The following is a 17,110-nucleotide window of genomic DNA, read 5'->3' as shown; positions in this document are numbered from 1 at the left end:
TGAGCTATGGATCCAAGTCCTTAGAAATGGCCAAAGTTGGATCTGTGACCCATCAGTTGAGGAGTGGACGAAAAAGACGACATCAGATCTGTTGTTTCTAAATTGTCTGCTAGCTACCTCAGTTTTGCTGGTTGCATTAGCCTATTTTTTGACTTAAGCAGAGCAAAAGGCAATCAGTGTCTCAGATGTCTTTTCTGTTAAATAAACTCTCCTGTGTTCACATGTACAAGCATTAAAAAAAATTTAAAAAAATTGATTCTAAATACCTGTATGGTCTCTGTATGGCCCATGCTGTGTACCAGGCAGATCATCATCATCAAACACTTATTCGCATTTTCTACATGGGGTCAAAATGTCTTGTCAACTGTTGCCATCTCTCTCAATTCAATGTCACTCTACCACCTTCTTTGACAATCATGCTTGACTGTCACGGGTCTTCTATCACCCAGTCTATCCTCATCTTTGCTGGACACCCTTGTTTCCTCTTGCCTTCCTCCTCTCTGTCTTAAAGCTTCTTCATAAGATTATCTTCTTTCTTCCTGCACGTCTGCCTGGACCACCATAATCTGTTCTCTCTGACCTTCCCTGTAACTACAGCTAATTGGACTTCTGCTCTGATGACCTCATTTCTCTGTCTGTCTGTCTCATAGTGTTCATCCTGCCACCCATTTCAGACACTTAATCTCCATCACCTCCAGCTTCATCAACTGCTTTGTCAATACATACACTAGCACTGGTTGCACAAGTGTTTTATATACCTTGCTTTTCAGCTTCTTTGGCATTCTTCTGTTATACACTATCCATGACACTCTCTGCCAGTAAGTTGCAGCCTCCCTAATTCTGGCTTTGACCTCCTTATTTAGACTTCCCATCTTCTCAGCTACCCCTCCCAAATCCTTGAAGCTGTTAACCTGTTCCACTGTTTTCCCTTCTATCTAAATTCTCAGCTTCTTTGATTCCCCCAGTTGCTACTATTACAACTGTCTTACCTGCACTCAGTTTCATCCCATGTGCCTTCAGTTTTGCATTCCATTCCCCTAACTTTTGCTGAAGTTTTTGCTCAGATTCTGTCTGCAGTGCCACATTGTCTGCATATGGCAACTTTGTTGATCTGTCCCCTCCAATCTGATTGCTAATGGAGTCCATCTCTAGTATAAACAGCAGTGGACTCAATCCTGATTGCACACTCACTCCCACTGAGGACCCTTTTGTGAGACCAAACACTGTTCATACTAGAGGTCAATGGGTCCTTGCACATGTGACAGGAGTTTGATACTTGTGTACTGCTCATGGTTGTTAGTGTCCCCTTTGTTCTTGAACACTGGCACTAGTATGCTTTCTCTGACTTAATTTTCCTTAGTGCTGTTCTTACTTCTTCTAGGGTGGGTTCCTTCTCTTCTTTCATTGTAGTTTGTGTCTGGGGCAGTACAGCTTTTGTGGGGTTTTCCTCATTTAGAAGCTGCAGGAAGTTCTCCTTCCATCTGCCTTTGATTCTCTGTGGACTGGTGAACAGGTTTTGCTGACATCCCTTATCAAGTGTGTCTCACTATATTTTCTTTGTCTTCCATTTTTTTGCCTTGCAACCTGATTGAGTTTCTTTGTGCCATCTATTGAATCACTTTGCTGAAGTTGGTATCCTGTGTCTAATGTCCTGATCTTTATTATTGCAACTCCTGCCTTAGCCTCTTTGTTAGCAAATCAGTATTCCTTCCTAGCCTCGTCCATATTTTGTCTCCCACTTTTTCTCACACTCCTTTGTTTTGATGACTTCCTGGAGTTTTGCATTCAGCACCAACTTTCATTATGTACCTTATTTCCATATCTGGCTCAGCTGCAGATCTGTTCTATAGTCCTCACAGATGCTGATTTGAGGTACTGCCATTGTTCTTCAGCTCCACGTATTTCCTCTCTTCCTGAGGTGCAACAGCCCCGAATAATTCCTAGATTTCTTGCACTTTCTCTCCAGTCAACTTCCAGATCTTTTGCCTAATCTTTGTTGACCGTAGAGCATTCTCTGACCTTTGCTTGTAGCTGATTTTGGCAACTAGCATAAAACACTGGTTGCCTCAGTTAGCTGACTATTTCACTGGGGATGATTTTTCTATTACTGATCTACTCCCGTGCCCTTTTCTTACTAGGAGGAAGTCTATCTGAGTTGCACATCGGACACTCTTGTACGTGAGCTTACAACCGTCTCTCTTGTTGAACCATGTTTTGGCCAAAATCAAGCCATTTGCCAGAGAGAAGTCTAGAATGGCCTCTCTTTCTTTATACCTGTTGTCCAAATCCTTGTGGGCTCTGGTAGTCCTCATAGCCTGTTCTGTCTGTCCTGACATTTGCATTCAGGTCACTCATTATCAACAACAATTCATGCTGCCTACCTAATTTAGTAGGTCCAGCAACTACTGTTTGAACTGCACTCTTTTCTTCAGTACCACCACCCCCCCCTGCTGTGGGGCTTAGGCTGATATTATGACTACTGCCCTATCCTTTCACGGGAGTCTAATTACCATGGGTCTGTTACTAATTCTGATGACATCCTTCACTGTCTTCTGAAGCTTTCCCTCAACACAGTTCCACACCATTTCTAGTCCGTCCTCCTCCTGAGTAGTAAATTCCAGATCCTAAGCCAAGTGGGTTTGCTACACTTCTTCTGAATACATAAGATGTCTAGCCTCCTCCTTATCATCATGTCATCCACTACCAAGTTGCATCCTGTCAGTGAGCCTAAACTGAGTCTAGCAATTCTTAGTTCATGTTTGGCAGGTTGATTGGTTTTACATCCAGCTTTCACAGAGTGGAGGTATCCCAGATAACTCAAGCTGAGCAAGTGGACACTGTCCGGCCAGTAGCTTATTGACTCAGGGCTGCTGGGCTTTAGAGCGTGCACACACTGGCCAATAGAGGCACATACCCTCCCTCCTACCATCAGCATGGGTCCCTGGAGTAAGCCAGGTCCTCAACCCACTTATTACCAGCAGAACACCCATGCCTACTTGGCAACATTAGTTAACAAGATAGAATCACCTAGAGCCATATATTACACCATTGAGCGACTAGCCCTGACGTAACTCACAGTCAAGTTCTGCATTCTCCTATTTTGAAGATACTGCACATCACAACTGATGCCCAAAGTGGTTGATCTATAAAACTATTCTCTCTATAGGTACCAAGTACAGTCTGTGCTTCTGCCCACAGCTCCTTTCTTGGGTAATTCCAATGTAGAAACACTCAGCATCTTTTTATTTTTTATTTTATTTATTTTTTTTTTTTGGGAGGTGGGAGGAACCCCACAGAGACACAAGGAGAGCATGCAAACTCCACACAGTCAGTGGCTGAAGGTCAGGATATGAAATGTAAAGATCTTAACTATTAAGCCAACTGGCAGATACATACAAGGGAAAAACACATACTTATATGGTCTTTGGAAGGTCCATGCAAAATGTACTACGCAGACACTTTAACTATAGAATGTTAGTGAAAAAATGTAGCAACATTTTTCTTCTTCATCTACAAAAGAATTACTTACTAGGAATTACATTCACAGGGTCATCATACTTCAGCTTTATTATCAATTGTTGTACTGCTGTGAAGACAAGAGCAGATGTTGCACCACAGAATAATGACAGACCTGGAAAGTAACTACTGGCTCCTGCACAAACTGCAACCTATAAAAGAACAATCACATGGTATCTTATTATAACAGCCGGTCTTTGTGGAATTAAGCCAGCAAAGTCACACTTGATATCTAACATCTGGATAACACTTCACAGCAGAATGTATATCCTTTACTAATAATTGGCCTTTGACACTGATGACTGCTAATGATATCACTGGACACAATTTTCTCTGTTGATGGATTCTAGGAAGCCTGTTTAGTTAAGACTTTTTGATTAAATTGACAGTCTAGCAATGCTTTTTTAGTTTACACCCCCTACACACACACACACACACACACACACACACACACACACACACACACACACACACACACACACACACACAAAACAACAACAACAACAACAGAATTCACCTCATGTACCACCTCAGCAACATAGCCAATTCTGAAGTCACTAAACCTTAGGATAAATCATAATACCTGCATCAAGTTGCCTGTCTAGTCTAACAGTCTCTGCTAAATGGGATTCACTGAAATGGCATCCAACAAACTGTACATATACTGACATTACCTGTGACATGTTATATGGGAAATCCCTTTTTTGGTGAGCATTTCAGTATCATGGATTCTATGTCTGGAATACTTTTGAAAACATTCTGATGGCACATACCACATGTAATCTTTGTTTCCAATAACAATGGCTACTGAAGAGTAGAACTTAACAGTAGGTATTCAGTGTATACCATTCACAGTCTCATGCCAAACTGAATAGGTACCCCTAACAACTTCTTACTTTTCTTCCGAGACATCAATGCTTTCAAATATTTCTAGCACTAGGGAAGAAAGAGTTACAAAAATAACAGTAAGAAATTTCAATAGATGATTGGACAAATATTAAAGAAAGTACAGTTGTATAACTTACCATAACAGTAGATTTTCAAATGATCACCACTGCAGTAGCCTTAGCTATACGGGTTATATCCTGCCAAGGATATAACAGCCGGACAGCTTTCAAAGCATCAGGGCAACTTCCTTGTGTCCAAACTGTCTGGCAGCTTGAGCTGACCTGACTAAAAGACAAGTTTAGGTGTTAAGCCTTTCAGAGTTAGCCTCCCTTTTTCTGTTGGTAGGCAGAGTCCTGAAAGGACAATGGTAGGAAGACCAAAAAATAAATACACTAAAAAACAAAGGGGGGTGGATGGTAGGCAGTGGCTACTGCAGCAGTGACCATTCGAACAACTACTGTTATGGTAAGTTTATGGTAAGTTTACTTATACAACTGTATTATATAAGCTCATCACATTTATCACTGCTGCAGTAGCCTTAGCAATATGGATAGATTACCCCAGCTTACTATATTTGGTAGGTGTAAGGAATAGTGTTCATGAGCCCCTGGAGAATAGTCCTAGCAAAGCCTGATCTAGACCTAGAGAAGGAATCAAGCTTATTGTGCTTTATAAAAGTATGTACTGACAAATACATTGCTGCTTCTACACTACTTCTATAGTCCAACCCTTTCAAAAAAGCCATAGATGAAGCCAAGGCTCTGGCAGACTAGCCCTTGACTCTGCCTGGATCAACTTTGATGTGGTGAGTTTAACAAAAGGTAATAACCCAAGACAACCATTTGTAAATAGCCTGCTTTGATGTAGGTTATCCCTTCTTCTTACCATCACAAGAAATTGATCAGAAGATCTGAAAGATTTAGTTTGGTCAAGACAGTACCTGAGTTGTCAGGGTCAATAAAGAAAATGGGGGAATGAATAGCTTGGCTTAAAATAAACATGGATACAACTTTCATCATAAAAGACAGATTAGTTCTCAAAGAAGCTCTGTCTCTGTGGAACATGCAACAGGGTTGATTCACTATAAGAGCCTGCAATTCAAACACTTCTTGCAGAGGTCAGAGCAATCAGTAAAATTGTTTTCCATGTTAAGAAGCTTAAGTCAGGCAGATTAGCTGATTCAAATGGAGCAAGTGTTAACTTCTCTAACACAAAATGAAGATCCTAAGAAGGATGGATTTGTTCGTAAGGTGACTCTGTCTGTGAAAAATAATAAAAGGGGATTTGGAAGATGCAGCCTGGAGTTCAGAAATTCATCTCGCAGATGGAATAGTTACTAGGAATGCTTTTTTTTAAGACAAAAAATTACATCAGACTTGGCTGATGGTTCAAATGATTGTTGGGTCAACTCCAGCAGTACAACTGTTAAATTCTAAGGAGGTGTTGGGTCTTTCCCTGGAGGTCTAAGTAAGAAGGTACCTTTTAGAAAAATCTTGCATAATTTGGTAGAAGCTAAATAGGAAGCATTTTCTCCTGAGTGAAAATTAGATATAGCTGCTAATTGTACCTTAGGTTCATAGGTAGGTACTAGGCGATTGGCCCTAGGGCCTATATAAGCCTAGCCAAAGGTACCCTGGCTTTCGCCACCCAAGAAAATTATTTTCCTGTGCCACAGTCAAGCAGAGCCACAGAAGTGATCCCCGGGGTGAATTTCCTATCTCCCATCCATTCATCAAGATTCTTCTTGAACAGTGCTAATGAGGAGCTTTGTTTGATATAGATAGGTAGTTTGTTCCAGAGTATGGGAAGTCTCTGGGACAGGAATCTATCCCTCCAGCATGTTCTGTTTATTGTGGTGTCGAGGTTTAGGCCCCTAGAGCGTGTAGCTCATAGGGATTGGGATTTCTTTAAGTGGAGCATGTCTAAAAGCTCTGGGTTTTCTTGACTGTAGAAAAACTAGAACCTTCTTGAAACATGGTTACAAAAGAATTCTAGTACTGCAGATATAGGCGCAGTGAAAGGATGAATTTCCTTCTGAAGAGCCCAAATTGAGAATCTTTTCCATTTGCTCCTGTAGATCTTCATTGTAGAAGCTATCTGGGAAGATAGAAGTATTCGTTGGACTGGGAAGGAAACCCTGGGCTGTCTAGCTATCAATGGAAATGGACAAACCATGCAGTCACTTTGAGGCCTGGAATATTGGGATGCTTCATACCAGTGGGATGCAAGAGAAGATCTGGACTGGAGATATCAAAGACGAGACCAAAGTAAGTGGAAACACCTGGACTGGTGATATCGAACATGAGACCAAAGTAAGGGAAAACACACTTGCTGAGACCAAAAAGGAGCAATAAGAATAACTGAGTTCTTTAACCGAAGCGCTTTCTGTAAACATTCTGGAATCAGAGGTAATGGGAATAGGCATAAAGGAGACTGGAACATCTCTCAGTGACTCCACTTGAGGGAGGATTAGGGCAAAGAACCAACTGCAGTTGTTGTGGGGAGATGCAAAGAGATCGTGGCAAGGTTGGCTGATGACGAAAAATTCTCTCCACCACTGATTGATTGAGAGACCACTCCTGAGGCATCAGAATAGACTGTTGAATTTGTCCACTAGTATGTTGGATTTTGCCAGTATGTGTGTTGCCATAACATAGCAGTTGGAGATCATCCGCTGCCACACTCTCACTGCTTCTCAACAAAGGGGATAAGATTGGTCTCCCCCCATTTGTTGATGTACCAAACCACAGATATGTTGTCAATTTGTATCACAACAGTCCCCCGAGGAAGAAAATCTTGAAAGGCCTGCAATTCTAGCAGAACTTGTCTCATCTCTAGGACATTGATATGTGAGTAGGTCTCTTGGGAGGACCAAGAGCCTTGGACCATTCATCCCAAGAAATACCCCCACCACCCTAACTGGGAGGCATCCGGGGTTACCATGGCTACTGGAGGGGGCAGAATAAAAGGATGGCCTATGTAAACTTTGTTCAAGTAAATCCACCAGTGATGGTGATCCTTCTAGACTCGAGTGAGTTTGACTGGAAAGGACAAAGGATGGTACAGAACAGATCACGGAACAGCTAGACTCCATTGGAGAACATGCATATAAAAAAAAGAAGTTATGTTCTTACCCTAACGTTCCATGTGGAGTATTCATCTCGCCTTTGTTCTTACACACGGGTTCGGAGCCGATCCTCGGCTCCGAATCGGCCGCATAGCAAAGCTTTGCATCTTAGAGAAGCTCGAGACCAGGCTATATCCCACAATCCTCCCTGCCATTACTCAGATCTAGTTTGCAAGCAAACCAGACCAACCATAAACCTCAGGTGCTAAGGCTACATACAGCCACAAAAATTCAGAGACACTATCTCACTGACAAATTAACTAAAGGGTAGCGAAATATACCCCATGAGGTAAGAGGCAATATACCCGGAAGAGGTTAAGGCATGTGGACCAGACTCTAGTCCTACTCGTTCTTCCAAACACGTGAGGGAGGGAAGGGAGGGAATGTAAGAACAAAGGCGAGATGAACACTCCACATGGAACGTTATGGTAAGAACATAACTTCTTTACGTGAGAGTGTTCAATCTCGCCATTTGTTCTTACACACGGGTAGCGTCCCTAGCTCCGTCACCCCGAGTGACTCATGGAAGAACGTTCCTGAGCACAGTGGAACCAAAAGATGTCCTGTCTTTGGAGGCTTTGTCAACTCTATAATGAGCGATGAAAGTATGTGGTTTAGACCACGTGGCTGCTGCACAAATCGTGTCCAAAGGCAGGCGAGCTGCATGAGCCAAGGAAGTGGAAACGGATCTAGTAGAATGAGCCTTAGGTTTGGTGGGTAAGGCCTGATTCGACTTAGAATATACAAAGGCTATACAATCAGTAAGCCATTTAGAAAGTGTACGTTTTGTAACTGCCATGCCCTTTTTATTGTCTGCAAATGCAACAAAAAGTTGATCTGTTTTTCTGTAATCCTTAGTCCTGTCCAAATAAAATCTTAGCTGTCTGTGGACATCTAACTTGTGCAGCATATATTCCAACTTGCTGGTATGGTTTTTGAAAAAGGTAGGGAGTTCAATGGACTGATTAATATTTATGACAGAACATACCTTAGGAAGGAAAGACGGGTTTGTTCTTAAGGAAACTCTATCTGGGTGGAAAATTAAGTAAGGTGGTTTGACTGATAGTGCTTGCAGCTCTGACACTCTTCGAGCTGAAGTAACCGCTACAAGAAAAAGAGTCTTCCACAACAAAAACTTCAGGAGGCAAGAAGAGGCTGGTTCGAAGGGTGGCAACATTAGTTGCGACAATAACAAATTTAAATTCCATGGGAATAAAGGGTGTCTGACGGGCGGTCGAAGATGGAAGGATCCTTTCATAAAAACCTTACAAAGCCTGTGGGACATAATAGAAGAACCGTCCTCACCAACATGGAAGTTGGATATGGCCGCCAACTGTACTCTTAGTGTGGAAGTAGAGGCTCCTTTGTGAAAAAGGATGGATAGAAATTCTAGAACTTTATGTAAAGGAGCTACCAGGGGGTCCAAGTGTTGGCTAGATGCCCAGTACACAAAGCGTTTCCATTTACTCCTGTAGAGTTTTGTAGTGGAAGCCTTATGAGAGGCAACCAAAATGCGTTGAACTGCCGGAGAAAGTAGATCAGACCTGGCTAGGCGGGGAAGTGGAGCAGCCAAGCTGCTAGTTTGAGGGATAGAAGAGACGGGTGAGGAACTCCCGAAGAATGTGTCAGTAGATCTGGTACTGGGTCCAGGATCCACGGTTCCTCTGTTTGATGGGCTCGAAGAACGGGGAACCATATCTGTCGAGGCCAGAATGGGGCTATGAGTATAATTGTCCTTTCCAGGTTCATGGCTTTCTGAAGAAATTTGGGAATCAAGGGGGTAGGTGGAAATGCATATAGGAGACCCGGGGGCCAATCGTGTATCAGTGCGTCCCTGGGGACATCCCCTGGAGGGGGTAGAAGAGCAAAATAGCTTCTGCATTTGGTATTCATCGGGGAGGCGAATAGATCGCAGCAAGGCTGGCCCCATCTGCGGAAAATTCTTTCCGCCACCTGTAGCTTGAGGGACCACTCGTGAGGTAACAGGATGGCTCTGCTCAACCTGTCCGCAATGATGTTGGATGACCCCGGGATGTGCGTTGCTATCAGAAAGCAACCCGTGGACTCTGCCCATTGCCAAATTCTCATGGCCTCTCTGCATAATGGGTAAGATCTGGTTCCCCCTTGTTTGTTTATGTACCAGACTACAGACATGCTGTCTGTCTGAACTGCTACTGTTCCTAGAGGTAGGAGGGTTTGAAAGTGTTGCAATGCCAAGAACACCGCCCTCATTTCCAGAACATTTATGTGCAGGTTGTACTCCATGTTGGACCATTCCCCTTGGACTGTTCTTCCCTGAAATAGTCCCCCCCACCCTATCAGGGAAGCGTCCGTGGTTATCGTGGCCGTCGGATTCGGTAGAACAAATGGACGACCCATAGTGAGATCCTGACTGTACACCCACCATGAGAGGTCTCACTTGCAAGAATCTGTTATCAGAATCTCGTGCATTAGGGGTAACTGCTGGAACGACCACTGCGTGAACAGCAGCCATTGGAGGAGCCTCATGTGCAATCTCCCCATAGGAACTGCAATCAGGGATGCTGCCATGAGTCCCAAAACCTTCAACACTAGTTTGGCCGGGGCTTTCCTGCTTTGCAGTAGAAGAAGAACCTGTTCCTTGAGGGATGAAGCCCTTATTGGAGGGGGATTTACCAGTGTTAAGCGCGTATCTAGGTCTGCTCCGATGAATGAAATATGCTGTGAGGGCAGTAAGGCAGATTTTTCGAATTTTATGGAAATCCCTAGGTGGGAACAAAGGTTGACTGTATAGTCTCTGGCTTGTATGAGGCGACGCTCGGTGGTGGCGGTGAGGAGCCAGTCGTCCAGATAGGGAAACACCCGGAATCCTAGACATCTCAAGTGAGACGTTACCACTGCCATGCATTTGGTGAATACCCTGGGGGCTGAGGTGAGCCCAAAGGGCAGGGCTCGAAATTGAAAGTGACTGGCTCCCAGCCGGAAGCGCAGGTGATCTCTGGACTGTCTGGCCATCTTGATGTGGTAGTACGCGTCCTTGAGATCTATCGAGCACATCCAGTCGTCCTTCTGCAAAAATGGAAGGATCAATTGAAGCATGACCATCCGGAACTTTTCCTTCTTCACGAAGGTATTGAGATTGCTGAGATCCAAAATGGGTCTCCAGTCCCCTGTCTTTTTTGGAACTAAAAAGAACCTTGAGTAAGTTCCGGATCCTTTTTGGTCCGCCGGGACTGGCTGAATGACTCTTTTTTTGAGCAGCTTTGAAATTTCTATTGCTGCTGGGTCTCGCAGACGGGGTGGCACATCTGGAAACCTTCTTTGTTGGGGTGGAGTTGACATGAAGGGGATTTTGTATCCTCTGGTTACAATGCTTTTTACCCAGGAGTCTGAGGTGAGAGTTAGCCAGGCCTGTGGGTATAAAGCCAAGCGACTCCCGACTGCCTCCAGAGCAGGACAGTTGGGCCCCCGTTCAGGAGTGCTGGAAAGGCTTACCAGGGATAGGATCCCTGTCGCCTTAGTTCTGCGGACCCCCTCTGCCGCCGGGGCGACGTCTTCCATTTCTGCCCCCCCCCTCTGCCTCTGGGGGGGGATCACTCTGTGTGGCCTGGAAAGATCCCTGAGTTTTACGGAACCACATTTTTCAGCCTCGTTGCCCTTTGGGGTACGGTCTAGATGGAGCGGAAAAATGGACTCCGACAGCAGACAGAGTCTTTCCTTCTTGCTCACACCGAGTTAGTGTCTCTTTCACTTTGGGCCCAAAAAGAGTGGCACCATCAAAGGGGGCGTTGGCGAAGGAAGACTTGAAGGCTTCTGCAAATGAGCACAGCCGCATCCACGATTGTCTTCGTAGAGCAATCGCTGAAGCTGCGGCTCTACTCGACCCTTCAGCCGCATACGAGATGAGCCTCATGGACGAGTTCACTATGGAGGTAAGGGTGTTAAGCTGTGCTGTTACCTTATCTGAAACAGCAGCATCTGTGTTACCCTGGAGGGTATCTCTCAGTTCCTTGATGAGATCCCTCTGTAGACGTGTAAAGTGTGTCAAATAATTTAGCGAACGCATGGAAAAAGTCGCTGAACTAAAAACGCGCTTCCCATATCTGTCCATAGTCCTAGAATCCTTATTAGGAGGATGAACAGAAGAGGAAGACTCAGACATCTCCTTTTTAGTGGCTGCAGCCACCACCATAGCGTCAACCAGGACCCCTTTGGTGAGATAAGTCTTGTCCTGGGGAGCGGTGATAAACTTGCTTGGTTTTCGAGGGACCGGTTCCACTGTGTCCGGTGTCTCCCATACCCTTCGAGCAATTAAATCCATTAATTCATCGAAGGGCGGAGTAACCCAGGAGGTAGAAGGTTGAGCACCAAAAGCTTTCAGCAACACCGACTCGTCCTCAGTGGGGGCTAGGGACTGCCAATCACCCCTCTGTTTTAAAATCTCCAAGATGTCCGCAAATGAGACATCCTCGGAGGGGGATTTTGGGGACCCCTCTGCTTCATCCAAGTCAGTGTCAGATGTTAGAGATTCCTGCGGGGAATCCAAGTGCCTCCTCTTGCACAGTCTTTTCCTCGGAACCTCATCGGAGGGGGATTCCGGTGAGGCCTCCGAGGAACAGGGGGCACCCTCTGGGGGTGACTGCTGAGGCAATCGTGCTCTACGCTTTGGATGTGTCGTGGGACGTGGGAACAGAAACAGAGAGCGGCTCCTTAGGGAAGGGAGAAGACTCCTCCGATGAAGTGGTTGTCTGTGTAGACAAAACCTTCCTCATAAGGTCAAAAACCCCTGAACCTCGGGTCGAGGACTCCCCCGGTTCCGAAGAACATGGAAGAATCCCAGACACGGGGCCCGTGGGCCTCGACCCCGAGGACGGAGCCGAGCCAATCTGCGCCGAGGCCCCGAGAGGGAGAGTCGGCACCGAAAGGTCGGTACGACTCTTGGTCCCGGAACCAAGGAGAGATCGTCGACTCCGCGACTCACCTATAGGTTCTGAAGGAGTCGAGGTCAATGGTGTCAATCGTGCAATGGACGGTTTTGGCACCAAGAGCTCCACTATCATCGGCTCATCCTCTCCCGGCTCCGAAGACTGGATGGGTCTCGAAGGAGGACCTGTTGGAGATAAAGGGAGGCCTTCTAGTTTCGACACCAATTGGGAGGAAACTGCAATCAACTTGGAAAGGGCCGTGTTCTCCATAAGTTTCTGCACGACACGATTCACATCTGTATCGGATAATGGTCTGGAAGATCGGGTCGAAGGGGCTGAAGATGGCACCGACCGAAGAATGGAAGGTGGCGGTAGCTCCGACACCGGTTCCAAGACCTGGGGCTCAGTGAAAGATAAACGTTCGACGCTCGGCCCCGAAGTCTGTGGAACCGGAGAACGAACTTTTGAAGATGAACTCGGAGCCGATGACATGGGCTCCGACATCTTCGACCCCTTCGAGGACTTAGAAGCCTGGTCCGACTTGTCCAAAGCCTCCTGGAAAGCAGGCATAAGAAGTCCCCTGTCTATAAGTTTCCTGCGTCTATCTGTCATGACCCTCCCACTGAAGGAATGGCATATAGAGCAATCCTCTTGCAAGTGGAGAGGGCCAAGACAGTAGACGCAGGAAGTGTGGTTGTCAGTGATGGACATTTTCTGCCCACACTGACACCTTTTAAAACTGGATTTGGCTTTTTCAGACATAATCAGCAGAATACACTTTTACTGTGAAAAAGTTTAAACACTAGCTATAAGTAAGAGAAAAAAATATATATATATATAGCTATAAGTGATAGAAGAGGTAGGCCCCAAAGGGAAACCTATGAAAAAATGACATTAGAACTAACTACAATAACACACACACACACACTATAGTATGATCAAAAACTAAATTCCCAATAACTATAAGAACTTTTAAGTAAAAATATATAACTATCTTATCTGAACAATAAAATTTTCTCTGGTCCGAGCTCTCTTTCGATGTGATCCGTTGCAGCGGCAAACTAGATCTGAGTAATGGCAGGGAGGATTGTGGGATATAGCCTGGTCTCGAGCTTCTCTAAGATGCAAAGCTTTGCTATGCGGCCGACTCGGAGCCGAGGATCGGCTCCGAACCCGTGTGTAAGAACAAATGGCGAGATTGAACACTCTCACATTGGGCCATTAAAACTAAAGTTATTGCCATTGCCACTGAACCTACAGCCTGAAAGACAAGTCTGGCTGGAGGAGAAAGGTAAACAAGAATTTGCTATTTGCTGTACCTGAAACTTGATTGTGTCCACACGATGTAAAGGAAGAGAAGCTATCTAACTTACTGTGTTCAACTGAGCACTTATGAACTCTGGGCTCTGTATAGGTTATAGATAAGAGCTAGAGGTGTTAACTGAAATGTCTTGTCTTTGACAAAGTTGGAGCAATTAGTCCCTGGACTGCTCTAGCAGATGCATGGTCGGGGAGGTAAGGAGCCAGTTCTCTAGATATGGGAGCACTCTCCCAGCAATCTCAGGTGAACTGCTACCACTGCCATATACTTGGTAAACACTCTGGGGGTGGTGGTGAGACAAAATGCAGGGGTCTGAACTGTTAGTGACTGTCCCACCAGCTGAAAGCAGAGAAATCTTCAAGATCATCTTTTCAACTTGATGTGATTGTATGCGTCTTGAAGATCGACTGAGCACAGCCCATCATCCTTGCATAAAAGAGGCAGAATGGAATGAACCATGACCATTCGGAATTTTGACTTCTTCACAAATTGGTTCAGTCTGCTTAGATCTAGAATTGGTATCAGGTCACTGGTCTTCTTTGGCATTAAAAAGAACCATAAGTAAGTTCTGAATCCTCTGTGTTCTGGTGAACCTAGATGACTCTTTTGTCTAGCAGCTTTTGAATCTCTTGAGCTGCAGCTTCTCTCTGACTGGGTGGGACATCAGGAAGCCTTCTTTCGATTGGGGGGGGGGGTCTGAAAAAATGATAAAAAAATAACCTCTGGGTATTATTTTTACCAACTATTAACCTTCGTGGTGTAAAAGCTTCCACAGCAAAACGACCAAAAAATAGTAGGGAGTTATGGTGGCAGGTACATTTAGATGCTAGTAAAAGCCCTGGATTAAATGATTATATATCCATAGGGGCTATATTGAGACTAAAACCAAACAAAATTTAAACCAATATATCCTAGGTTTTAACACTAGAGGGCAGTAAACCACAGAATCATTAAATAAATGGAATGTTATTGTCATTCTTCTTTCTTTCTTCTTTCTACAAAGAAGTTTTTAATAAAGATTCATGGAATCCTTTTAGTTAGTTTCACAATGTCCCTTTTAATTCAACAACACTAATTCACTAGTCATACATTATGTTTTATATACTAAATTTATACTGTATGCACTTTATATCTATCATTCATATTTAATTATTTATATTTATATTTTATATTATTTATATATTTATATACTTATATTATACACACTTAGTTAATATTTAAATATTTAAGTATTTATTATAAATTACATATGTATTATTAATTATATTTACACATCAAGATAGGTAACTAAGAAGTTTATAAAACTAAAACATATTTTTAAGATGTTTTTAATGTTTTTTATAACATTGTATGTTTATTGTACGTTTTTAATCAGTATATGAATACATTCAAGAGTAGAAAAGTTTAATATGAAAGCCTAATGTCAAGTATCTCCTATTAAGTATATCATATAAAACACACATAAGGATGTACGTTTTTGGAACGGAGATCTGTGAACATCTAGGAGATCTTGAATAATGAATGTAATACTCATGAATATTCATGAGAAAGTGAAGCCGATAGGGCATTTTAAAATGTGGAAATGAATTGTCATTGGTATTTTTCCTTAATTACAAAGGAAATAAGATATTTAAATGTTATTTGCACAACTTCCTTATATCTGATGAAGTCCCACATAGTGAGACGAAAACGCGATCATTATTGTTTTGAAGAGCGTTAATGTTTTTTTCGTGTGGTTTATTTAATAAATTGTGGAATTATCCATCTGACTGCCTGGAGGTACTTTTGAGCACTTAGCGTCATTACAGCACTTACTTTTGTATTATTTTTACCACCCAATAATCTGGGTGCAAAGATAAGTGCCCCATGACTGTCTCCAGAGGTGGGCAGTCAAGTAACCCTTCAGGATCGCTGAAAGAATTTATCCAAAAAGAATCTTAGAAACCCTGGTTTTGTGGGCCTCCCCTGTTGTGAGGATGGTGTCTTCCATTGGAACTCCCCCTCTGTTTCTGGAGGAGGCATCCCTACATGAATCCTGGAAAGATTCCTGGGAGTTACAGAACCACATTTTCTTGCCACCTCTTTGACTCTGGGAAAAGGATCATTAAGGGGCAGAAAAGTGTATACTTAGTGCAGACAGGATCTTTCCATCTTGTTCACTCCAGGAAAGCATTTCTTTCACAGTACAGCCAAACAAGGACATTCCATCAAAAGCAGCATGGATGAAAGAAGCCTTGAAAGGCTCCACATAGTCTCCTAAATGCATCCAGGCATGTCTCCTAATGGCCATGCCTGAACAGGCAGTCCATGTGGTACCCTTCACAGCAATGCATATTAACCACATGGATACATTTGAAATGGATAATAGAGTGGCCTTCTGTGAAGAGGATATCTTGTAGTCCTCCACGGATATGTACTCCGAGAGAGATTTGGAGAGTTCCTTGGACATATCCCACTGTAATCTTGTGAAGTGCACTAAGTAATTCAGGGACCTCAAGGCAAAGGTCTCTGAAGCAAATATGTGCTTTCCAAACCTGTCCAATACCCTGGACTCTCTATTAGGGGGATGGACTGAGAAGGTCTGCTTTCCCAGCTCCTTTTTAGTGGCTGCTGCCACAACCATAGTATCAACAAGGAATCCTTTGCTCCAATGTGATCTAGCTTTCAGCAGTGCCAAAAGTTTATCTGGGCACTGGGGAATTGGTTCAACAGAATCCACTCCCTTTCATGCCTGGTGAGAGATTAAATCAATAGCCTCATCTGCCGGGGGAGTCATCCAAGATGTTGAGGGGCCAGACCAAAAAGCTTCCAGAAAAACTGACTCCTCTGGGGAAGGAATATCTGAAGACCATCCACCTTTTTGTTTAAGAATTTCTGGGATGTCTATGAAGGAGACGTCACCTGGCGCAGATCTGGCTAACCCTTCCCCTTCAAAGTCAGCATCGTCATTGAGACATTCCATAGGGGAATCTATGTGTCTCCTTTTGCACGTTCTCTTTCAGAGAACTGCTTCAGTGAGATGGTCTAGAGAGGTATCCAAAGAGAGGGGAATTTCCTTGATGGGGGCTGTCTGGATGCTAGATGGTACTGGCTGTCCCTATGGAGAAGGCCTGATAGGATCAGAGCTTGGACTCAAAGGATGAAGGGATGTAGGATCCAAGGATGAGAGAGTAATCAAATCTCTCAGTCGAGAGAAAGCACTCTCCACTACATCGAAGGCAGATAGATTGGCAGAAGCCGTGGCTGGCTGCAGTGGAGCTGAAAACTCCAAAGCAACCAAACCTCAATCCTGTCCGGATCCACATCCCGAGGATAGAGTCGGACTCAAGGTGTTGAAAGCCAAGGTTCCAAGGT

At 44.0% G+C, this 17,110-nt stretch overlaps 1 protein-coding gene across 1 annotated transcript in view; it reads right to left on the bottom strand.

Annotated features, from left to right (window-relative positions):
* Window positions 1-3,521: 3,521 nt before the first annotated feature.
* Window positions 3,522-17,110, bottom strand: part of LOC122810718 (ammonium transporter 1 member 3-like) — a 998,780-nt gene continuing 985,191 nt past the window's right edge. Inside the window, exon 7 of the mRNA XM_044082282.1 lies at window positions 3,522-3,668. Coding sequence (XP_043938217.1) covers window positions 3,522-3,668 — 147 coding nt within the window. The remainder of the gene's footprint in view (window positions 3,669-17,110) is intronic.

Source organism: Protopterus annectens, chromosome 9.part0, assembly GCF_019279795.1.
Source record: "Protopterus annectens isolate FY-2018-M chromosome 9.part0, PAN1.0, whole genome shotgun sequence".
In the NCBI taxonomy this organism is placed as follows: Eukaryota; Metazoa; Chordata; order Ceratodontiformes; family Protopteridae; genus Protopterus; species Protopterus annectens.
Note: the sequence above shows the minus strand (reverse complement) of the source record. Positions and strands in the feature narration are given on the sequence as shown.